We start from the raw sequence: 25980 nt of genomic DNA on the forward strand, positions 1-25980 counted from the left end.
GACAAAAATCGTATACACATACTAAAATATGTAAGATCTGTTGCGCATGCAAAAATATAACATGTAAAGTAAAACGAAGGTGAGGTAGTGTGCGATACACAAAGGGCCAAATACTGCATGACTTGTGTAACTAAAATTCCCTTTAATGACCTAATCCTACAAATATTCATGCATGTACTAAACTTTAAGCAAGAGACATCAGGAGAACTACTCAGATTCATCGATTCCAAGGCCAGAAGGAACCATTCGTGGATTGTGCTGGGGCTCAAGTGGGAGATACATGGCCTGATGCCTAGAGTAACGCAGCAGTGCACATGCCCAGGGGCAGAAACTTATGCCATCAGGCAACTTTTAGTGCATAAACTTAGGCACCACGTGAGTTTAGGCACCTACAGGGTTAGGCTGGAGCCAATCGGGGGTTTTGTGGATCTAAGTGACGCCTAAAAATGGTACATACATGCATAAATTTGCAGTTTAGGTGCCTAGATTCCTTTGTGGATCCAGGTCCGTAAGAAATAGGAACTAAGATGAAAACCAGCTGCATCAAGCTCAATCCAGTCAAGATCAAGGTGATACTAACAGGCAAAGAAAATCATTGAGGAACTGACAAGTGCTGTGACTGCATAACCTTGAGGTCCTTTTCAAACCATCACTACATATGGACATCCAAATAGCTGCAGTGTTCAGAACGGCTTTCTTCAGCTTTCAGGTGGCCTGGAGACTAACCCTACAGACAGTGCCAGCTCCAGGCACCAGCTAAGGAAGCACATGCCTGGGGGGGGCCAATATTGGGGTGGGTGCTTTTGTGGCTCTCTGGCTGCCATTTTTTTTTTTTTTTTTGGCTTCGGCAGTCTGGGTGGTGGTTTTTTTTCCTTGGGGCGGCAAAAAAGTTCGAGCCGGCCCTGCGTACAGAACACAGTCCTATCCATAACCATCCAGGTGCTGCACTTGGAGAATTGCCAGAGGTGGAGAGGCAAAAGTAGCTTCACACCACCTTTGTGGTTCCATTATCCTAAGACCAGTGAGGGAGAGAAAGCAGGGTCCTGTTGTTAGGAGGCAAGCCTAGTACTTTGGAAATTTGTGTTCAGGAGTGCAAAAAAAACCACCAGACAAACCCCTAATCAGAGAGCAGAGTGATATGCAGGAGCAATGAAGGGGAGGAAAAGAGCTTTAGTTTGCTACAAAGGAATACTACTGAAAAGACCTGAAGAGCAGCATCTGGACATGACTGGACTGGTGAGTGAGAGATACTCTTTACAACTGCATTTTTGATAGACTGAAGAGGGAGTGAAGCAAGAGTCAGGAGGTCACAGAGAGATTGCTGTAGATGATCAGGGCACAGAGGAGGGTTTTGGTGGTGGAAACAAAAAAGAACAGATGCATTTGAGGGCACTTCAGAAAAAAATATCAGCACATTTTCAGGTACAGAACTGATGTAGGGAAAGAAGGCAAGAGTAAAGTAAAAAGAAAAAATTTGGCCAACAAGCCTTAAGGTCGGAGGGGATGGCAAGTTGCCTATTTTATTAAAGAGAAGAGGAAAGATGAGGACTTTGAGTTTTAGTAATTTTGAGTTTGGGTTGGCAGCTGACCTCCAGGAAGAGATGTTGAACAGACAGTCAGAGACACTCTGAAAGGGTAAAGGTCAGGCTGGAAAGGTAGATATGAAAGTCTCAACATAAAGACAGCAAAGAAAGCTGATGCACCTACTGAAGTCAACCAGGAATAAAATGTAGAGGAAGAGGACACAGCACTAAGGAACTCCTACAGAAAGAGGGATGCATTCAAAGGAAAAAGAACCAAGTGAGCACAGTCTCTGAATCCAGTAGCAGAGGAAATTTCTGAAAAGAGGAAGTAATTGACAGTGCTGAAGACGGTGGACAGATTGAGAAGTATGAGAATACTAAAGACATCTCAAGACTTACCTAGAAAGAGGGCATTCCTATTTCTAGCAAGAAAAATCTATTTTCAGAGCTCTTTGGTGTCAAGATATGACCATCAATTCCACAGATTCTGTAGCAATGTGTTCCTCATACTCTCATTCCTAACATTCTTACACTCTTCTTCCTCAACCCAGGTTAGTCTGTTTTTCTGTTGTACAACCCCAACAGCCCTCTTTGTCTCCTGGAATTGCTTCTGTCAATCCATTCTTCCCGTAAGACTCTTCCCCAAGCAAAGACCATACTCTGTCTTTTCTCCTTTACAGTCTCTTCCTTTGTTTCCCAACAGTCCTGATGTGGTTTCTGTTCATTAGCTGTGGGGGCCTCTCTGCCTTTGAATGTCCTCCATCCTCATTATGGCTAATGGTTCATTGTGGTTTTGCATCTATGGCTTTCTAAGACCTTCCTGGCTCCATTGTTACCAAGACTCTTTTCTGTTTGTTAGTACTGTTCTCATTTTTATCTTATTGTACATCAGTGCCATACACATTTTCTGCCTGCCACCTTACCACATCTCTGTACTCCTTTAGGTGCATTCTTCTTCTTTCAGGGGCGGAGAAAATTTAGTTGAATATCACTAATGAACATCTCTATTTTTTATGAGTCAGTAGAGCAACCTCATTTCAACACAGCACCTCTGTTGAGTTTCCCTTCACTTGAGGCCACACTGGTTTCTCAGAAGAGGAGCTGGCTCAGTTTGCAGCATATCTAGTGCCATCAGCAGAAGCCTAGGAAATTCTACAAAGCCAGAAATTGGTCAGGGGTTCTCAAAATAAATAAATAAAAAATCAGGAGACCTTTGGGCTTCAAAGTTTCTGGGTCATTGTAGGGTGGACCATAAATAAGAATTGTTTTGGAAAAAATCACCATAAAAAGCTTACAATCAGAGCCTGTCTTTACAGTGAAATGTACTAGAAATTTTAAAATGAAGCCAGATATTAGCACTGACATTTAAAGCAGGGTAGGTAAAAATCAATGATTTAATAAATAAATAAATAAATACATTTAAAAAAAGGATTTTTTTTTTAAATTCGATTTTTTTGATAAAATGCTTTTTGAGGAAAAAACCTATCTAAAGATAGTTTTAATTAAGATACATTATAGCTCAAAGATATCTCATAATGGAATAGAGATTATAAATTCTAATTCTATAGTATGAGACAATATATTCATGTAATGTTTAAGAAAAGTTTTGTAAATGAGTTCATGGATTAGGGACCCAAATTTATGGGATTCCAGGGGCTTCTGTATAGATTATTTAGGTTAATCTTTCTATCTACCCAATGGGACTCAGTGCTCAGTCTAGAAGATACCATCAGAGATGCTTAGTTTTGCAGTTCTCAAACTGTGGATTTGTGTCTCCAGAGATAACATGCTTGTTAACAGCAAAAGTGTTTTTAAATAAATAATTAAATAAATAGAGGTGAGAAATAACAGACCTCAACCCTCTTGTTCCTCTGCAAATTTGTGTACACAAAGTCAATACCTTACCTCTCTCTAAAAGTGCAAAGCTTCAAAAAAGTTCAATGAATAGAAGATTGTTGGGGGCGGAATAGATCTGGACAAGGAGAAGAAGTCTGGAGATGAATGTGAGAAGGGAGGGACAGGCAAAAGAAACAAAAGTGGAAAATCTTTGAGCAGCATATTCCAGAAGTCTTGAGGCCTTTCTGAGTGTAGCCTTCATTGATTTGAGATCCACCATACCATTCTCTCACTAGAAGGGAAAATCTATAATGGCAGCAGGCCGTAAGAGAGACCCAGTTTGGGATGATTTGAATGAAGTTTCTCTACCTGTGGGTAAGACAGGCATGCGTGCAAAATGCAAACAGTGCAAGAAAAAAATGCAAGGCCTGGCTGCCCGAATGAAACAACATCATGAGAAGTGTTCCTTCTCAGGAGGAAGCTGCGTTGAAGATGATCAAAGGAACATGTCTGAACATGCAGGATCTTCAGGTTGGTAAACATTTTTATTTCAGACTTCTTTCTTAAGGACTGCCTGTCTTCTTTCTGGACTATTCTTGAATTCTCATGTTTGAGCAAAAAATATAGTTGTTTCTCTATGGTACTATCATTTTAGATGCAGTCGTGATAAAAAATAAATAGATGAAATAGGCAGATCTTTCTTTTACAATTTCACCTTTAAAGTAGTACTGAGTGTCAGTGAATGCAATGAGTAATACTAAATAAGCAGTATGGTAATAATAATTAAATAACTGCATTGACTTATTTTGTTTAGGAGAATCCATCCTCAACATACAGGATTCTGAAGACTATCCACCTTCAAGATCACCACCATCTCTTATAGTTTCAGAGTTATCTGCCAATGATAGTGTTTCAGTCACATCATGTATGTCACATAGCCACAGTTTATCACCTGCAGCAAAAAAAAAAAAAAAGCCTCCATCATCCAGAAACAGCCATAGATAAGTTTGTAATAAAACCCAGCAAATTACAAAAAGAGGTAATTGTCGAAAAAATTGCCCTGTTTCTTTATGCAACAAATTCTCCCTTCCGTATGACTGAGAACCCACACTTCATTAACTTGGTTCAGTCATTAAGACCAGGATACAGTCCACCCAACAGAGCAGATGTCGCAGGCAAATTGCTGGATAAAGTGTATGAAAGAGAAATTGAACAGAATGCAAAAGTTGTAGAGCATTAAATTGTTAACCTGAGTCTTGATGGGTGGAGTAATGTCCACAATGAGCCTGTTGTATGTGCTTGTGTGACAACAGAAGAAGGGAATGGCTTCCTTACAGAAACAACTGATACATCAGGAAATGCACACACAGCAGAATACTTACAAGAAGTAGCAGTGAAAGCTAGTACAAACTGTGAAAAAAATGCAAATGTCTAGTATGCAGCTTGGTCACAGACTATGCTGCAAATGTATCCAAGATGAGAAGAAATTATTTAGAAGAGAGTCCCACACTAATGACATACAGTTGCAATGCTCATTTGATGCACCTCCTAGCCAAAGACTTCAGTGTTCCAGAAATAAAGGCTAATGTTGTTGAAATTGCAAAATACTTCCGTAACAACCACTTTTCAGCAGCTCTCTGAACAAAGTGGGAGGAACCAAGCTAACTCTCCCCCAAGACGTGCGATGGAGCTCAGTAGTGGACTGGTTTGAACACTATATCAAGAACTGGCCTAATCTGATGACAGTTTGTGAACATAATCGTGGAAAAAATAGATGGCGCTGTCACAGTCAAAGTTCTCAATATTGGGCTTAAGAGAAACATTGAACACATGCTGAGTACCCTGAAGCCTATTTCTGTCGCCTTGAACAAAATGCAGGGAAATAGCGGTTTTACTGCTGATGCTGTTGAATTTTGCAAGGAACCGAGTGAGATCTTAAAAAGAGAAATATGCAATGACAGCGTTAAATTACAAGCATTAAAAAACCGAATGGGACAAGCACTATCTCCAGCTCATTTTCTTGCAAATATTCTCAATACTTGTTACCAGGGTCAAACTTTAACTGCTGAAGAAGAGGAGTTGGCTATGACATGGACAATCATCCCTCCATAATGCCAACTATAATAAACTTCAGAGCTAAGGGTGAACCAGTCAAGAAATATACGTTTGCTGCTGATGTTTTAAAGAAAGTCACCCCAGTGAACTGGTGGAAGTCACTTAAGCATTTGGATTCAGAGACCGTTGAAGTGATAATCTCACTTTTAACAGTAGTAGCTTCTTCTGCCGATGTAGAAAGAATATTTTCTTCCTTTGGACTAAATCATTCCAAATTGAGAAATCGTTTGGGGCCTGAAAAAGCAGGAAAGCTTGTTTTTTTCTTTTCCAGATTACGAACAAACAGGAAAATGAAGGTGAAGACGACTGAGTTAGCTACAGAAGTCAATATTTCAAGTTCCTCATGTTGACCTGGCTGACATAGTCGATTTAATTTTTCTGGGTTTTTTTTTGTCATTTAACTATTTTAGTTAAAAACAATTTTAACAAAAGCAAACCTGATTTTATAAAACTTAAATGTTTAAATTCAAAAATTCATATGCTTGTTTTAATTATTATATGTTTGCTGTTAAAGAAAAAAATCCAGAATACATAACGTTGATTTAGTTAAATAAAACAATTTAAATGTCTGCCTGGTGATGTTCTCCTTCTAATACAGCATGGCAAGAAAATCTTCCAAATATTAATGATTAACCTGTTGAACTGGAGATAGTTCACCTCTCAATGACTTCATAAATATCTGCTTCAATTACCTTTGGTAAATGAAATAAACAATCATTCATTTTCTGATATAGCTGTAAAACTAATCTGAAAAGTTTTCAAAATAAATCACTTTAAAAATGTATAGTGTGTATGTTCTAAAAATGAAACCTATATCTATCTCTGAATTGTGAAGAATATGTATTAAGGTCATAACAACCAACAAGAATGCACTTTTATGTAGAAATCCATGATTAAATCGAGTCTTCCTAACTAGTGATTTAAATCATGATTTAACTCGAATCCACACGGATTTAAAGCCACTTAGACTGCACGGCAGGGAGTTTGAGTAAAGAAATTATGCACATCAATTTATGCTGCATTTTGTCTATTACCCAGATGCAACATTTACATATGAACCAGCTCTCCTTTACTTCATTCACTTTTCCTCATGTAACCTCATGGAAGCCAGAACATGGTCCTATAAATTCATAAGGATAAACTGTATCAGCTACTATTGTATCTTCATGCAATGGCTGCTCTTCGAGCATCTCTCTCCTGGGGTCAGTGGGAATGAACCAATACTTTTGTGGACTAAAACGGGGTGCTAAAAGTGATATTCTTTCTCCCACTGTAGTAAGCCTCTGTTCACATTAGGATGCAGTGCTGCCCAATTCAGTCTGTTCTCCAAACCATAGAGCAGGGGCAGCCAAATTGTGGCTCATGAGTCGCATGCAGCTCTTTTAGTTAAAGTGTGGCTCACGGAGGCCCCCCCCCACCTATCAGACTGGGGTGGCGCGGTGGTGAGGTTGGGACCTCTGCCTTGCAGTGGGGTGCTGGGGTAGGGGTTTCTGCCCAGTGGCAAGGAGGATCTCAGGGCTTCATCCCTGTAGGGCACTCCTGCTCGGGCTTGGGGCTTCAGCAATAGCAGGACAGAAGTCTTGAGCCCTGGCAGGTGCCCCTTGGGGGCTGAAGCCCCAAGCTCTAGCAGGCATGCCCTTGCTCTTGAACTTCTGAAAACTCTTATATGCGGCTGAGAAGGTCAGTAAGTTTTCCCACCCTGCCATAGAGGGTATCAATGGCGGACTTTCCAGTTAGCAGGGCAATTTTAAGTCCTTTCTTCTGCTCCATTTATGCTGGGAAATTTGGATCTAAATGACAGGTCTCAAAGAACCAGGTTTCATCCTTTTACAAACAGTAAATTATTTGTTTCATAAATGCTGAATCACGTAACTGAGACAAGTGTGTTAGATAAAGAAATGCCACATCTTACCATGCTGAATGCTGTGAAGACTATAGTTAAAAAGTGCTTTGAAGATAGGGTTGCCAACTTTCTAATCGCACAAAACTGAACACCCCCGCCCAGAGGCCCATCCCCTGGCTCACTCCATCCCCCCCCGTTGCTCGCTGTCCCCCACCCTCACTCAGTTTCACCAGGCTGGGGCCAGAGGTTGGGAAGGGGTGTGGGCTCCAGCTGGGGGTGCGGGCTCCGGGATGAGGGGTTCAGGGTGCAGGAGGGGGCTCTGGGCTGGGGCCAAGAGGTTCAGGGTGTTGGAGGAGGTGCAGGCTCCCGGCTGGGGGTGTGGGTCTGGGGTGGGGACAGGGATGAAGGATTTGGGGGGCAGGAAGGGGCTCAGGGCTTGGGGGGTGGGATGCCAGCTCTGGGAGGAAGTTAGGGTGTGAGAGGGAGTTTTGACCTCGGGCAGAGGGTTGGGTATGGGAGGGGGTTCAGGGTGTGGCACTAGCTGGGCAGTGCTTACCTCAAGTGGCTCCCGGAAACGGCCAGCATGTCTGGCTCCTAGGTGGAGTGGCCAAGGGGCTCTGTGCAATGCCCACGCCAGCAGACACCACTCCTTGCAGGCAGGCACTGCCTGCACAGTTCCCCTTGGTTGCGGTTCCTGGCCAATGGGAGCTGCGGAGCTGCTGCTTGGGGGTGGAAGCAGCGAGTGGAGCACCCATGGCCACTCCTGTGCCCAGCAGCCAGATATGCCAGTTGCTTCCGGGAGCCGTGCAGAGCCAGGGAGCCTGCGTTAGCCCCACTGCGCTGCCCATCGGACTTTTAGTGGCCCAGTCAGCAGTGCTGACTGGAGCCGCCACGGACCCTTTTCGACCGTGCGTTTCAGTCAAAAACTGGACACCTGGCAACCCTATCTGAAGATGAAAAAATGAGCTAAGCACTGGGACATGCTTTTCTAGGGCATCTATCACCACAGTGGGCTAGAACCAGTTGGCTGGGGCGAATTCTCCACTATCTTGTACTTGTGGCTCAGATCGGACCTGCCCCGCTTCGTAACTGCAAAACCAGGCCAGCAACTCACCACCTGGCACAGGACTAGTAGCCCGCGGGGGCCAGGAGCCAGGCACTGCTGCACGCTGGCCTCTTCAGGCCCCAGTCGGGCGCCAAGGATTACACTAGCCCTGGGCCTGCACTAAATTACACGCAGGGACAGGCCAGCGTGGACCTCAGGGGATGGGGAGCTGCAAACAGCGGCTCCGCGGCTTGGCAGGGGGCGGATGCGGGAGTCGGGGAGCTGGGGCCGCACCGCCAGCCCCGCTCCACATGCGGGGACAAGCGGCAAAGAGCGAGACCGCCCGCGTGCAGCCGGACTGCGCAAGCGCATTGCGGAAGCCTTCTCTGCGCCCCTCCCCTCCCCCCGCGCCTTCGGGGATCTAAAGGGCAGCTGCCGGGCTGCCCCCAGGGTCTCATCCGCTTACAGGGCAAGGAGCCGGCCACCCCAGGGCAGGCGGGAGTGACGCGCTAGGCCCATGCGGGGAGCGGCCGCCCACTCAGCCTGGGCGAGTAGGGCCAGTCCCGGGGGGGAGGCTGGATTCTCTGGATCGCGGACGTGGCAGGGGAGATAAGCGACGCGGGTGGGCGAGGGAATCGGCCGCTTGCCCTGCTCCCGCTCTCTGCGCCCCCGCCGGGAGCGCGCCGTGCCCCGGGTCTGGGGGACTCCCGCTGGAGCTCGGGAGCGGACGCTCGAGGCCTAGGCCCGTGATGGAGCCAGGGAATGTCTTGAGCGGCTGAGCCTCGGTGGCCGCGGTGCTGCCAGCGGGCGGGAGCGGGGAGCGCCTTGGGGGCGCCACCCCGAAGCAGTTTTGTGCCCTGCTGGGCAGGCCGCTCATCAGCTACACGGTGCGGGCGCTGGAGAGGTAAAGAGCCGCCCCACCCCCTCCAGGCACCCCCCCCGGGACATGGCTCCCCTAACCCCCCCGCACCCCCCAGTTCTGTCTGCCGCCTCCCTTCCGCCCCACAGTCCAGCCCCTCCTACACCTCGGGACACGGCCCCCCCTCCACCCCTTCCTCCCTCCCTCCCTGACCCCAGACTGGGCACCCCAGCCTCTGGGATTAAACTCCCTATTGCTCCCTTCTGCCTTCACCTCGAGCCACCTGCCTGCCGCAGCCTGGGGGGGCTCTGCCCCGTCACCCCCTCCCCCAGTCCAGCGGCCACCCTCTGAGCCCCAGATCGCGCCCTGGGGTTCTGGCACCAGCTAGTCTCCTCCTGCCGCCCCCCGTTGGGAGGCGCTTTGCCACCGGCTTCACGCTCCAGGTCTCGTCACCTGCTGAGTTCCCGCTCCCCCAGCTCCTGCATACTCAGCTCGTTTGCTGCCCCTTTATGTATCTCTTCTCCCCTGGGCTTGTCTGTCCTCTGCGTCATATCCCTGGAGCTGCTGTCTCTTGTTGCATGCCCGCTCCCAAATACACTTGACAAAGTTGGGAACCCCCCACCCCACCTGTACTCAGAATCATAACCAATTCTATTTCTACTCCTGAAAAAAATTCATGGGTTTTACTGAGGGCTGGAGTAAACAAGTGCAGCTCCTGATATGATGAGCCTGAGCTGCATCCACTTGTATGATGGTGAATTTGGCTCTGTTTCTACAACAATATAGCTATTGTTAGAATTACATACTTGGGACAAGCAAGTATTTCTCTCTGATACATCAAAATGTTTATATATTAATCAAATCCAGTTAAATTAAACAAGTCACTTCTGACTGTTCCTAATATGATTCTCCTGAGTTTACTTTTCTGCCCACAGCCAAAGCTTTTGGCAATGAAAGTGGGGTTAGTGCTGATTGACATTCTGAGAGAGAGGGAGAATTCACATCCTCCAGTTTTGGGTGTGTGTGTGAAATGCAGTGCTCTCTATCAGAAATCACTACAGGCCTCCTTTATTCCTGCCCCTGGCATCACATATGCATTAATACCCTACCTTAATAGAAAACATGAAGTATCTTGTGGAATTAATTAAAGTTCAGTTGAATTGTAAATTGATAACTAACATAATGTAAGGCTGCATCTGTGGCTCTTCTTTGTTTCTGCTGAAGCAAAGAATTCATGTATCAGGACACTTCAGCAGTTAATATTTTTTCCATTTTACAAGGTTGCTGGATTTTAGACATGTGACTGTGGATGTGTAATAAATCTTTAATTTGTAGTCTCAAATGTTAACATACTACACAGGCCTGGACCTTGCGTAATTTAAAATGTGAGAGACACATACTATAGAGCAGGGGTGAGCAAACTTTGGCCTGCCAGCTGTTCTAATCTGGCCTTCAAGCTCCAAGGGGGGAGCAGGGTCTGGGGCCGCTCCATGCAGCTCCCAGAAGTAGAGGCAGCCAGGGGCCTCCGCTTTGCATGCTGCCCCTGCCCCTGCCCCAAGTGCTGCTCCCATTGGCTGGGAACCACAGCCAACGGGGGCAGTGCCTGCGGACAGGGCAGTGTGCAGAGCCACCAAGCCACGCCTCTCGTAGGAACCAGAGATAGGACATGCTGCTGCTTCCCGGAGCTGCCTGAGCTAAGGGCTTCCTGCACCCCTGAGCCTCTCCCCCCCCACACCACAACTTCCTGCCCCAGCCATGATCCCCCTCCTGCACCCCTCGATCCCAGCCCAGAGCACCCTCCTGCACCACACCTGAGAGCCTGCACTCTCAGCCAGAGCCTGCACTCCTTACCGCACCCCTGCCCTAGGCCTGATCCCCCTCCCGCCCTCCGAACCTCTCGATCCCAGCCTGAAGCACCATCCTACACCCCAAACTCCTCATTCCCAGCCCCACCCCAGAGCCTGCACCCCCAGCTGGAGCCCGAGCCCTCGCCCCAGCCCGGAGCCCCTCCTACATCCTGAACTCCTCTTTTTTGGCCCCACCCCGGAGCCCCAACCGGAGCCCTCACCCACTCCTGCACCCCAACCCCAATTTTGTGAGCATTCATGGCCTGCCATACAATTTCTATTCCCAGATGTGGTCCTCGGGCCAAAAAGTTTGCCCACCCCTGTCCTGGGCTAACAAACTCATTGGCCATCATTCTGTTCAGTGCAAATGTAACAGAATATAGTTAGTGGACCAATATCTGCTATGAATATCCGAAAGTAAAATTGCACACTTTTTTTCTCATTTGATTTTGATCACCCATTTGATTTATGAATTCAATATTCAAAATATACAGAAAAAGAATACTTTCCTTGAAGGGACTTTGCAATGACCAAGACCTTCTGGTTCCAGTGCCGCCAGAGTGTCTTGTCTGTTCACATATGCCTAGTGGCAGGAGGCAGACTTTCCAATTCTAAAGAAAGGTGGGAATATACCTTTCCATACATTTTCAATCTTGCAGAAAAACCTGTGTTGTCAAAGATTAGGAAGCTGAACTCCAGCTAGTTACTCGGTTTAAACATGAACAGGTATGTCAAAGGATTTCATGCTGCCAAGAATCTGCTACAATAAATTCCTTTTGAGGCTTGTCGGTTATGTCCTTCACATATTGTATTCTGGCTTCCCATAACGTATTCTTACTTGACTTGAAATCTCACATGCCAAATTCCATTGGCAGACTTGTGTGTCGGTATCACATAAGACTATTTCAGAAGTGGTATATATTAACTGAATATCTGTGTTTTTTAAACAGCATTAGGGGCCAAGTTGTTATCCTGATGTTAACTATACCTTACTTTGCCAGTGTAGCCCCATTGATTTCACTGCAGTTATGGGTGGAGTCAGGTGTTGTCACTGTTCAATGCGAATATGGACAACTGACTAACTCTGAGTTATTAAGCCTCATGACAGGCTTAAGGTTAAATGCTGCTACTGTTCCCCTTTTCTAGATGAATAAATGGAGATACAATGCAATTAAGTGACTTGCCATAGGTCTCAGAGCAAGCCAATGAGAAGAGCTGAGGAATAAAGCCCAGAAGCCCTAACTCTTAGCTTCATATATGCTCTGATAATAGACCTCGCTGCTTTTCTGCACTAGGATAGTTTCCTAAGGACACTTGCCACCATTCAGAACTACTGCACCTGTATTCTCGCTCCCTGGTTGAGCAAGGCAACACTTTTAGGTTTCATTCTCCCTGCCATCACCTTTTTTGGGCAGATACCTGCATCTCTTTCTTTCCTGACTGGGGTTTTTCAAGGCTGCACAATTCCCTGCTTTACTATTAGTGCCCCAGCAAGTCAGACTGCCTAAGCAGGCCTGCTTTGCTTTTCTTCTCCAAGGCGTAATTGCCTACCAGTGTAATTGCCTACTGTTATAAAGGTACTACCCAACTCTTTCTAAGCAAGCGAGTTTATTCTTAAAATAAAACATTTACAGAGAAAACATTACAAACAGTGATAGATCCTTCATGCATGCTAATAAGCTTACTGAAGACTGCCCCAGCTCTAACAAGGGGTCTGGGAGGTGGCCAGTCCTTCAAACCTGTCCTTAAGGAGTGGGGCACCTCTTTGGACAGTGTGTCCTGTGTGTTTGCTGGATCAGAAAGAAGGGTCTGTGTCAGTTTCAATTCAAGTTATTTACCCTAAAATCCTTTCTTTGTTGGTCTCTGGAGAACCCAGTTTGAACCACTCTGTGTGAGTCTCTCTCGGTGGTGGTACCTCTGTAGAAGTGTTACAAATTGACTGGATTTCCCTAATCAGCCCCAACTGTTGTTTGTTCCTGGAGGGCTGTGGTCACCTACTGTAATCTGCCAGGGTATAGGCAGCCTACCTTGCAGGTGGAGCCAAACCTACCCTGGTGGTTATGGTGGTAGTTTGAGTAATGGCAGGCAAAGATCCAGGGTTCAGACTCCAGTCCAAAGGTGACACTGGAGTTGCGGTTGAGGGGCCAACCCAAAAATCAGAGCTGGAGTTTGAAGCCAAAGGGTAAACCGACATCTGGTCGGAGCCAGGAGTCAGCAATCACATTTAAGCTAAAGGGTAAGACGGAGTCAAAGTCAGCCAAGAGTCTGAGTCAGGAGTCAGAAACTAGAATTGAGCTAGAGCAGGGCTTGGAGCAGTAGTGAGAGCGGGATAAACACAGCTGCAGGCATGGTATATATTGAGCAGCCACTGGAGTAGTGTTGCTGCAAGGCTCAGATAGCAGTCTGCTGGCTCCCCTGCCCAATCAGGAAGTGTAGGGGTAGGGGCTCACAGGGCCCAGTTGAGCTTGCTGGGTTGCCTTGTGACCAGGCTGAGAGCCAGCTCTTCCCCTGATACCTTCTCCAATGAAATTACAAACAATCCCCATCCCACAATGATACACAAACTTAATATGGTAAGATCTCCCAAAGATATTGCAGGATATTGCCATATTTGTCACAATGCTGGCCATCTTTATTAGGATGTGTCAGTTCATCCAGTTTTTGTCCAGGTTTCTCATGGTAAGTCCTCATGATGTCCAAACAACTTTAACAGAGAGAGGTTTCCTCTGGATTCAGAGTAACAGCCGTGTTAGTCTGTATTCGCAAAAAGAAAAGGAGTACTTGTGGCACCTTAGAGACTAACCAATTTATTTGAGCATAAGCTTTCGTGATCTGCAGCTCACTTTGGTTAGTCTCTAAGGTGCCACAAGTACTCCTTTTCTGTTTCCTCTGGAATTACTCTTTCTAGCAGAGATGTTTTTTTGATGAGTTCAAGCTAGTGTCAGATTCTATAATTTACCATTGCTTGAAGACTTGATTGATTTAAACACCAATGCTTCTCTTCCTTTATTTCTTAAGAAAAGGGAAATCTGAGATAAATTCTTCATCTAAGCAGGAACACATTCACTCTGCAAGTAGCAATATGGAGAGAAAAATCTAAACAGTGGGTTTGGGTAGTGTTGTTAATAACACTAATGCAGCAGTTTTGTTTTCTTGTACATTTAGCAGAAAAACATTTTTCAGTGGTGTTAAACTTATTGAAGAATAAATATTTTTCATAGAGCCAAATAAAGACCAGCAAAATTGCTGGTCAAATATGTTGGGCCAAATCATCAACAGATATAAATGGGAGTAGTTCCACTGAGAACTTTGCTGATTTCTACCAGCTGAGGATCTGGCTTGCTGTAACTATAGGAATTATTGAACTGCATTAAGAGGTGACCATTAGAAATCTGGAGGGGATGTGGGGGCCGGGGGAATCCTCTGCACTTCAGTGATCTCAGTTTTGAAATGGCTTCAAAGAAGTTACTCCAGATTTTTTCAATGATCAGAGTTGGGGGCCCATTATTTTGATCTCTTGTTTACTCATTTGGAAGTTGTTTTCCAAACTAGGATTCATGTCTATACTGTTTGGAGATTATCCCGTTCTATAACATTTTTGATTCGTGTGTGTATATATATGGCAGACTATAAAGCATTTTGGGAGCTCAGAATAGATCTCTTTCTCAGTTACTGCATTGTACAGATTCTTTTTCATATTATATTTGATCAGACCAGACTGAAAGCTTCCACTTAAAAGTTTTTTTTATAGTTGAAAAAAAGGAAAGAATGATATTTGACATTTTAAAACAAAATTTTCAAGCTGATTTTGAATTTTTTTTTAAATTGGTGAAGTTTACCATCAAAAGATAGAAGTTGAACAGTTTCAGGAAAGAATTAAGCACTCTGCTGCTATATTGACTGTCTGTTGACATTCCATATAGAGTCACTAAATAATTTTGAAATGTGTCTATAATCAGATCCTCAACAGTCAATGCAGCTGTGTGACATGGAATTCCTGTTAATGAGAAATCTGCAGTGTACTAAAACAATACTATATTAATATTTTTCATCATTCTTATAATCACTTGGATGTAGTGCCATTGTATGGATCAAAGCATGGACTCTTTCCTTTTTAATCATTCTGGGCCACCTATGCTTTTATACGACTAGATTGTGTCCTTAAGGCACAGCCCTAAATTAGGATTGCCAACCCTCCAGGATTGTCCTGGAGTCTCCAGGAATTAAAGAGTAATCTTTAATTAAAGATTATGTTATGTGATGAAGCCTCCAGGAATATGTCCAACCAAAATTGGCTACTGTACCCTAAGTAGAGCCACACCATCCCAGAGTAAGCTCAAGAAGGGATTGTCCCTGATCTCAGTGGAGAGGGGTGCACTCAGCCTTCTACAGGGTTTGTGCAGAGGTAGGGTGCAGCTGTGACTCCTCCCTGCCACTTTGTTGTGGATTGCACCAGTGGAGGCATTGAGCCTTCCTATACCGTACAGGCAATGGCTGATCATAGTCTGCCCTGATAATGTCCCTCTTCTCTACCATTATCAAAGAATCATAGAAATATAGGGCTGGAAAGGACCTCGAGAGGTCATCTAGTTCAGCCCCCTGCGCTGTGGCAGGACCAAGTAAAGCTAAACCATGCCTGACATGTTTGTCCAACATATATTTAAAACCCCCAGTAATGGGGATTTCCCAACCTTAGAAGCCTGTTCCAGAGCTTAACTACTCTTATAGTTAGAAAGTTTTTCCTTATATCTAACCTAAATCTGCCTGGCTGCAGATTAAGTCCATTACTTCAGTGGACATGGAGAATGTTCTCTTTATAGCAGCCCTTAACATATTTTGAAGACTGTTATCACATCCCCCCTCAGACTAAACATACCCAATTTTTTAACCTTTCTTTATATGTCAGGTTTTCTAAACCTTTTCTCATTTTTGTTGCTCTCTTCTGGACTCTCTCCAACTTGTCCACATCTTTCCTAAAGTGTAGCATCCGGAATAGGACACAGTACTCCTGATGAGGCCTCACCTGTGCTGAGTAGAGTGGGACAATAATCCCCATTTTACATACAGCATTCCTGTTAATACACTCCAGAATATTATTAGGTTTTTTGTTTTGTTTTTTGGAGCTGCATCACATTGTTGACTCATAATCAATTTGTGATCCACTAGAGCCCCCAGATCCTTTTCAGTAGTACTACCACCACGAGAATTATTCCCTATTTTGTAGGTGTGATTTGATTTTTCCTTCCTACGTGAAGTACCTTTCACTTGCCTTTTTTGAGTTTGAAATTTTATTGTTAGATGGTGCAAAAGATAATTAAGATACCAGTTTTCCTACCTCTCCACGAGACACTGTGCATATGATAGCTGTCAGTGTCATTTGGCTTCGGAACAAGGAATTTGAATGCTGTTCGTGTATCAATCTGTCACTAGTGAAAATGCAGACCAGATTTTGCTTTTGTACCATCTCACAACTGTGTGGAGTTCTGCAGTTTAGCAAGGGATAGCACAAATCTCTTCTTTAGTTTCTATTAATGTGAGTATGCCTTTCTCCCTGAGTTTTGCTTTAATTTTAATTCAAAACATGCAAAGAAGAGTTGAGTTGAGTTCAATTAGTTTGCCCTAGGTTTGAGTCAAAATCATGCAAAAGTGGAAGATTTTTATGGCTCGATGTATGACTGTAGTGAAGTACACTTGAAGGATTCACATGGAGTGAAACGGGAAACCAAGGTGTCGGATGATTTCAGGCTTTGTAACAATTTTTGCACAGATTTAATACTAGGGAGTTGTGGAGGCCTTTTTTTCCCGACAGTAAAGCAGATTGATCACATATAAGTAGAAAATATTTTTTATGTTGCAGAATTTTAATAATTGTGTTCCCATTTATTTCTTTGTTTTAAGCAGAAACTAATTTTTAAAAATTATCTCTAAAACCATTAATGCTGTTTCCGTAGTTATAAAAAATACTCAAATCATTGTAGATAATCTTCTAATTTAGAAGTAGATACTTACACTTGGCCTAGTGGGGCCACGTTTCTGTTCCCCCTATCCTGTTCTTTACAGGATATGTTAACACAGACTAAGCAATGCTTAAAGTGTGTGTGTGTGTTGGAAGGGTCGGGGTGGAGGAGGGAATCATAGAATCATAGAATATCAGGGTTGGAAGGGACCTCAGGAGATCATCTAGTCCAACCCCCTGCTCAAAGCAGGACCAATCCCCAACTAAATCATCCCAACCAGGGCTTTGTCAAGCCTGACCTTAAAAACTTCTAAGGAAGGAGATTCTACCACCTCCCTAGGTAACGCATTCCAGTGTTTCACCACCCTCCTAGTGAAAAAGTTTTTCCTAATATCCAACCTATACCTCCCCCACTGCAACTTGAGACCATTATTCCTTGTCCTGTCCTCTTCTACCACTGAGAATAGTCTAGAACCATCCTCTCTGGAACCACCTCTCAGGTAGTTGAAAGCAGCTATCAAATCCCCCCTCATTCTTCTCTTCTGCAGACTAAACAATCCCAGTTCCCTCATCCTCTCCTCATAAGTCATGTGTTCCAGACCCCTAATCCTTTTGTTGCCCTTCGCTGGACTCGCTCCAATTTTTCCACATCCTTCTTGTAGTGTGGGGCCCAAAACTGGACACAATACTCCAGATGAGGCCTCACCAATGTTGAATAGAAGGGAACGATCACGTCCCTCCATCTGCTCGCTATGCCCCTACTTATACATCCCAAAATGCCATTGGCCTTCTTGCCAACAAGGGCACACTGCTGACTCATATCCAGCTTCTCGTCCACTGTCACCCCTAGGTCCTTTTCTGCAGAACTGCTGCCTAGCCATTCGGTCCCTAGTCTGTAGCGGTGCATTGGGTTCTTCCGTCCTAAGTGCAGAACCCTGCACTTATCCTTATTGAACCTCATCAGATTTCTTTTGGCCCAATCCTCCAATTTGTCTAGGTCCCTCTGTATCCTATCCCTGCCCTCCAGCGTATCTACCACTCCTCCTAGTTTAGTATCATCCGCAAATTTGCTGAGAGTGCAATCCACACCATCCTCCAGATCATTTATGAAGATATTGAATAAAACCGGCCCCAGGACCGACCCCTGGGGGAGCATGGGAAAAGTTCACAGATCCCAGGAAAACTTTTTTAAAGGTGGGGTGAATGGGGGAGTTGCTGAGGGGCGCAGAGCCGCTACCTCATACAGCACCCAGGTGCCTGCTGCTGCCCCATACAGCTACCAGGACGCTGCTCTACTCCCCCATGTGCAGGCACTGCCCACTCATTGTCCTGTCAGCCCTTTGGTCACACACCAAGGGCTGTGTACCTGGATGAGCAGAACAGCCTGGGGATGGGAGCTGAAGGAGCCTGGGAAACAGCATATGTAGTAGCTCTGGAGGGCTTCAACCTCAGCACAGCCTAGAAGTTGGGGAGAGCAACAGGGGGCATGGGTCATTCTCTTGTTGGATACCTAGCACCTTGTAGGACAGGATTAGAGCTGGGCAAGCAGGGAGGGGTGGGATGAGGAGCAGCAAAACAGTAGGGATGGGAAAAGAGGGCAGAGGCAGCACCTCTGGAACAGATCCTAGGGACTCACTGCACCCTCAGAGAGAACCCCCCAACCCTATTGACTGTCACTGCACCCCAGCACTGAGAGAGATCCCCAACCCCACAGTCGCTGTACCTCAACAAGACACACCCAACTCTACTGACTGTCATTATACCCCTGCGTGGCCCCAGAGGGTCCCCCAACTCTCTGTCAGTTCACCCCAGTCCTGCTCTCACTTTACCCCCAACCTCACTCACTGAATGTTACTGCACCCCTCCAGCCTTAGAGAGACCCCAACTCCACTGATTGTCTCTGCACCTTGACCCCTGAGAGAGACCTCCAATCCCACTGTCACTGTACTCAATCTTCCCAGCCCCAGAGATCCCCTCAACCCTACTGTCATTTCACCCCCAGTGAGACCCGCAACCTCAACTGTCACTTCACCCCTTGTTGAGGGTCTCTCTATGGACTCCACTGAATCTCACTGCACCCCTCAACGCCCTATTCCCAGAGAGACTCCAGACCTCACACAATGTTAGTGTAGCCCCCAGCCCAAGAAGGAGACTTCAACCCCACTGAATCTCACTGCACCCCCCATGCCCCAACCCCCCAGGATATATTTTGTTTTAAGAATTTGTATGAGGCCTGTTGACTCATTTAAAGACAATAACAATAAATAAGTATAAATAGCGTAATGAGCTAAGTTGCATGTAATTATGTAATATTTATATAAAAGAAATTGTGAATTGTCTGTATTAAGTGCATGAAAATTTTCAGTGGGTGTTATGATAGGCCTCCCCACTTTTTTTCAGACCACTTTAAGCACTGAGTCTCGGGATTGCTCTATACGACACTAGCCTACTGAGGATTAACCAGAGTACTTGTGCTTTGCCCCTGCCTCCAATGAACCCCTTATGCCCAAATGGTGGGGTGGGTGGTATTATAATAAGAGAATCCTCAACTGTCAGTCTGAGCAAAGGGGGCTTGGTGCTGAGGATCATGTCCGATTTTTCAGTACAAAACCATTATGTTATTACAATGTTAAGATTACACATTTAACAAAGGTTGCAGATCTCTCGAGACATGTAGATAGACTTATGTGTAGTGCTGGGGAGGAGCTGGTGGTCTTGGTATATGTAAGTACCAATGACATAGGGAAGGATAGGAGAGAGCCAAATTTAGGCTGCTAGGTAAGAGATTTCAGAGTAGCAGCCGTGTTAGTCTGTATCCGTAAAAAGAAAAGGAGTACTTGTTAGTCTCTAAGGTGCCACAAGTACTCCTTTTCTTTTTAGGTAAGAGATTGAAGTCCAGGACCTCCATGGTACCATTCTCCGAAATGCTTCCAGGTTCCACACGCAGGGCCAGTTAGACAGGCAGAACTGCAGGGTCTCAATGCGTGGATGAGATGATGGTGTAGGGAGGGGGGGATTTAGATTTATTAGGAACTGGGGAAACTTTTGGGAAAGGGGGAGCCTATACAGGAAGGATGGGCTCCACCTAAACCAAAATGGAACCAGATTGCTGGCACTTAAAATTAAAAAGGTCGTAGAACAGTTTTTAAACTAAGGGCTGGGGGACAGCCGACAGCTGCGGAGGAGCACATGGTTTGGACAGAGACATCCCTTAGGGGAGGATCTACTAATAGAGATTGTCTATGTCCTAGTAAGGAGAAGATTATAAAATACAGGTAGGATCTGATGAGAAACAGTCAAATGAAAAAAAGTCTCATTCAATTACATCATGTGATGGGAAACAGCTAAAAAGTGACAAGTTTTAAAAACGTTTATATACCAATGCTAGAAATCTAAATAAGATGAGTGAACTAGAGTGCCTCATATTAAATGAGGATATTGATATAATAGGCATCAGAGAAACTTGGTGAAATGAGGATAATCAATGGGACGCAGTAATACCATGTTATAAAATATATCGGAAGAATAGAACAGGTCGTGCTGGTGGGGGAGTGGCACTATATATGAAAGAAAGCATAGAATCACATGAAGTAAAAATCTTAAATGAACCAAACTGTACCATAGAATCTCTATGTACGGTAATTCCATGCTCTAATAATAAGAATATAGCACTAGAGATATATTACCGACCCCCTGACCAGGGTGGTGATAGTGACTGTGAAATGCTCAGGGAAATTAGAGAAGCTGTTAAAATAAAAAACTCAATAATAATGGAGGATTTCAACTATCTCCATATTGACTGGGTATATGTCACCTCAGGATGGAAAGCAGGGATAAAGTTTCTTGACGCCTGAAATGACTGCTTCTTGGAACAGCTAGTCCTGGAACCCACAAGAGGACAGGCAATTCTTGATCTAGTCCTAAGTGGAGCGCAGGATCAGGTTCAAGAGGTGAATATAGCTGGACCGCTTGGTAATAGTGACCACAATATAATTAAATTTAACATTCCTGTGTTGGGGAAAACACCACAGCGGCCCAACACTGTAGCATTTAATTTCAGAAAGGGGAACTACACAAAAAGGGGAGGTTAGCTAAACAGAAATTAAATGGTACAGCACCAAAAGTAAAATCCCTGCAAGCTGAATGTAAACTTTTTAAAGACCATAATAGTGGCTCAACTTAAATGTATATCCCAAATTAAAAAACATAGCAAGGGAACCAAAACAAAGCCACCATTGCTAAACAACAAAGTAAAGGAAGCAGTGAGAGGCAAAAAGGAATCTTTTAAAAAGTGGAAGTTAAATCATATTGAGGAAAATAGAAAGGAGCATAAACTCTGGCAAATGAAGTGTAAAAATATAATTAGGAAGGCCAAAAAAGAATTTGAGGTATAGCTAGCCAAAGACTCAAAAAGTAATAGCAGTTTTTTTTTTTAAGTACATCAGAAGCCCGAAGCCTTCTAAACAACCAGTGGGGCCACTGGACGATTGAGCTGCTAAAGGAGCACTCAAGGACAATAAGGTCATTGCGGAGAAACCAAATGAATTCTTTGCATCAGTCTTCATGGTTGAGGATGTGAGGGAGATTCCCAACCCTGAGCCATTTGTTTTAGGTAATAAATCTGAGGAACTGTCCCAGATTGAAGTGTTATTAGAGGAGTTTTTGGAACAAATTGATAAACTAAACAGTAATAAGTCACCAGGACCAGATGATATTCACCCAAGAGTTCTGAAGGAACTCAAATGTGAAATTGCAGGACTACTAATTGTAGTCTGTAACCTATCATTTAAATCAGCTTCTGTACCAAATGACTGGAGGATAGCTAATGTGACACCAATTTTTAAAAAGGGCTCCAGAGGTGACCCCGGCAATTACAGGCCGGTAAGCCTGACTTCAGTGCCGGGCAAACTGGTTGAAACTATAATCAAGAACAAAATTATCAGACACATAGATGAACATAATTTGTTGGGGAAGAGTCAATGTGGTTTCTGTAAAGGGAAATCATGCCTCACCAATCTACTAGAATTCTTTGAGGGTTGTCAACAAGCATGTGGACAAGGGGGATCCAGTGGATAAAGTGTATTTAGATTTTTAGAAAGCCTTTGACAAGGTCCCTCACCAAAGGCTATTGAGCAAAGTAAGCGGTCATGGGATAAGAGGGAAGATCCTTTCATGAATTGGTAACTGGTGGAAAGATAGGAAACAAAGGGTAGGAATAAATGGTCAGTTTTCAGAATGGAGAGAGGTAAATAGTGGTGTCCCCAGGGGTCTGTATTGAGCCCAGTCCTATTCAACATATTAATACATGATCTGGAAAAGGGGGTAAATAAATAGTGAGGTGGCAAAATTTGCAGATGATACAAAACTACTCAAGATAGTTAAGTCGCAGGCAGACTGTGAAGAGCAACAAAAAGATCTCTCAAAACTGGGTGACTGGGCAACAAAATGGCAGATGAAATTCAGTGTTGATAAATGCAAAGGAGTGCACATGGGAAAACATATTCTAACTATACGTATAAAATGATGGAGTCTAAATTAGTTGTGAACACTCCGGAAAGAGATCTTGGAGTCTGTGGATAGTTCTCTGAAAACATCCACTCAGTGTGCAGCAGCAGTCAAAAAAGCTAACAGAATGTTGAAAATCATTAAGAAAGGGATAGATAATAAGACAGAAAATATATTGTCTCTATATAAATCCATGGTATGCCCACATCTTAAATACTGCTTGCAGATGTGGTCATCCCGTCTCAAAAAAGATATATTGGAATTGGAAAAGGTTCAGAAAATGGCAACAAAAATTATTAGGGGTATGGAATGGCTGCCAAACGAGGAGAGATTAATAAGACTGGGACTTTTCAGCTTGGAAAAAAAGACGACTAAGGGGAGATATGATAGAGGTCAAAAAAATCATGACTGGTGTGGAGAAAGTAAATAAGGAAGTGTTATTTACTCCTTCTCATAACACAAGAACTGGGGCCACAAAATGAAATTAATAGGCAGCAAGTTTAAAACAAACAAAAGGAAGTATTTCTTCACACAGTACTTGGTCAGCCTGTGGAACACTTTGCCAGAGGATGTTGTGAAGGCCAAGACTATAAAAGGGTTCAAAAAAGAACTAGATGAATTTATGGAGGATAAGTCCATCAATGGCTGTTAGCCAGGATGGGAAGGGATCGTGTCCCTAGCCTCTGTTTGCCAGAAGCTGGGAATGGGCGACAGCGGTTGGATCACTTGATGACTACCTATTCTGTTCATTCCTTCTGAAGCACCTGGCATTGACCACTGTCGGAAGACAGGACACTGGCCTAGCTGCACCTTTGGTCTGACCCAGTATGGCTGTTCTTAACAATCCAAAGAATTAGATATGACAAAATATATGGTCCCAACCAAAAGTATCGTTAACTTGTTATTTGTGTTGAGAATGCTCAAAGTCAGCAGGAGGGAGCAGTAGATCAGAGCCTGGGCAGTTGCTTTGGCCACTGTGCTCCTTGCTGCCTCAAATTCCCCCTGGAACCACCCAGTTATTGTATCGTTTCAGTGGGGTTATTTTTTGGGTTTGCCTATTTTTGTGTAAGGAGGGTGCTGGAGGAAATTCCTTCTCATTCCACAGTTAGCTAGATTCATGTATTATTTCCATTTTTAAAAATAATTGTTGTACACATGGAAATGATATACTGATTTTATTTGGTTGGGTTTTTTAGATACTGTCTGCGTAGAGTTTTAGGAAACAAACATGGAAATGAATGAACTTGGACTATGCTGTTAAATATTTTGAAATGCAGTACATGAACACGATCTTTATTTTCTGATGCATATATAGAACATAATCAAGGTATAAATAATGTTACTTCAGTCAGCACTTCAACCAGTTCAGATTAGTGTATTTTTAAAATCTAATCTAGGTAGGTTCTTCTCTGTGTCCATCACAGTGCTATTTTTGGGGTCAGTACATTTAGCAAACTCCCCCGCTGCCCCGCCACTACCACCACCCCCCAAAAAAGTTTATCTAAATAATGTTAAGAACCATCAGATTATTGTCTTCATCGTCGAAACAATGTTGTGGGACTTAAATATTTGTACATTTTGTGAAACTAGCTTTATAAAAAGGTAAATATATATGCAGAATACCACTATTTCCAGACCACTGTTACAATCCTACATTATAACCATATTTTAACATCTAGCTTCTACCACTGTTGTTTGACTCACATAGCATCTTCCATATTACTGTCCATCTCTACCTTGACAGTGATTCACTTTCTAGCATCTGTCCAGAGTCTCTTTGCTGTCTGACTCTCATTCAGTTGTATGTGTTCTGATACACAGTAGAACTTGCAATAGTCCAAAATTCTGTGTACCAAATGATATGAGATTGAGGTTAAGAGCAGCAAGACTATAACTGTCGGTTAGAGTGCACACACATTTGAAAAGGAAGTGAAAGGTCATTGGGACCCAGAATGGGATTGGACTCAATTAGTTGATAAGGTTGGTTGACGAGGAGATTTCTGTCTGGTATATCTGAAGTCTTACTCCCTAGTCCTTCAGTTTATGTGTGGGCAGACTCCTGCACAGAATCGCATTGACTTCATTGGGGCTCCATCTGGATGGAAGGGTCCACCCACATGGCTCTTTTTTCAGGATCAGAACCTTAAAGTAGCAAACTGATATAGCAACTTTAAAATGTTGGGAAGTGCTTCCTTATGTTAATATTTTTACTGATAATAAAGTTTCTTGCAACAAGAATGTATTCATTTTTAATCCTAATCCAGGTGCTCAAAGTTTTATTTAAGAATGCATGCAAACAATATTTATGCTTCTCTACAATTTCTTACAGAATAAACTGGATATCGGATATTGTTGTGGTGGTGTCTCTAGAGAATATTGAAACAATGAAGTCTATCATTGAAAAATATGGCCACAAAAGAATTACGGTTGTAGAAGGTGGAATGACTCGCCACCGGTCAATTTTCAATGGACTGAAAATCTTTCCAGAGAGCAAGCTTTCCAGCTGTCCACTCCAGAAACCAGAAGTAGTGATTATCCATGATGCTGTGAGGCCATTTGTCGAGGAAGATACTCTTCTTAAAGTGGTTTTGGCTGCTAAAGAACATGGGGTATGTACAGCACAACACCTGAACTCTGTAAACTCTTACATGGTACAAAGTAAAGTAGGAACTGTATTAATACCTCAACATAGTACCATACATTTTAAATGGAACAAAATATAGGACCCAGTCATGTAAGCAGGTCAGCTTGGGTGGACGTGCTTACAGGATAAGGGCCTTATTTGCCATACAGAATAATATATAACTAGGATATGGAATTAATTTGCAACTTGTAAGGTAGGAAGTTACCAGCCTGATGAGAATTTACTGTGTATGCTTGATCCTGCTGGCCTTTAGTATGCAAAATTTTGTTGACCGATACCTAAATGCTCCAGTGATGCATAGTTTATAGTTATCTAGAAGAGAGAGTAATATTTTTGTGGCATAACAAAGCGCTTTCCCTATTATACTTTTCCATCTCACCCTTTATCACGAATTCCTTCACAAAGTAACTGGCAAAAGTACTGTTCTTATTACATTACCTGATTTCCTTAAAACCCTTAAACACTGACATATTGTGTAGAATTACATACAAGTCTTGTAGATCAGTGTTTGCTGTTTTCTGTGGATACAATGAAATTGAGATCTTATGCTGATGGGAATAATTAAGCATCTGATGGAGTAAGTGAGCTGTAGCTCACGAAAGCTTATGCTCAAATAAATTTGTTAGTCTCTAAGGTGCCACAAATACTCCTTTTCTTTAAGCAGTAAATGGCAGGGAGTTTAGCTAACAGTTAGTTAATGATCAGCCGCAAGCCCTAAACACACCTGGTCATTAACTGCCAGGAAATGCCTGTTTTGGAGATCATTATTTCTATTGTTTTCCTTTATAAAATAGTTTTTATGTTTGT

At 43.7% G+C, this 25980-nt stretch overlaps 1 protein-coding gene across 3 annotated transcripts in view; it reads left to right on the forward strand.

Moving 5' to 3' along the window:
- The first annotated feature begins 8827 nt into the window (after positions 1-8827).
- CRPPA (CDP-L-ribitol pyrophosphorylase A) overlaps positions 8828-25980 on the forward strand; it is a 191090-nt gene continuing 173937 nt past the window's right edge. For all 3 annotated transcript variants that reach the window (XM_077811420.1, XM_077811419.1, XM_077811421.1), the window contains exons 1-2: positions 8828-9266; positions 24859-25138. In XM_077811420.1, coding sequence (XP_077667546.1) covers positions 24914-25138 — 225 coding nt within the window. In that variant the 5' untranslated portion in view covers positions 8828-9266; positions 24859-24913. The remainder of the gene's footprint in view (positions 9267-24858; positions 25139-25980) is intronic.

This window comes from Eretmochelys imbricata, chromosome 2 (assembly GCF_965152235.1).
Source record: "Eretmochelys imbricata isolate rEreImb1 chromosome 2, rEreImb1.hap1, whole genome shotgun sequence".
Classification (NCBI taxonomy): domain Eukaryota; kingdom Metazoa; phylum Chordata; order Testudines; family Cheloniidae; genus Eretmochelys; species Eretmochelys imbricata.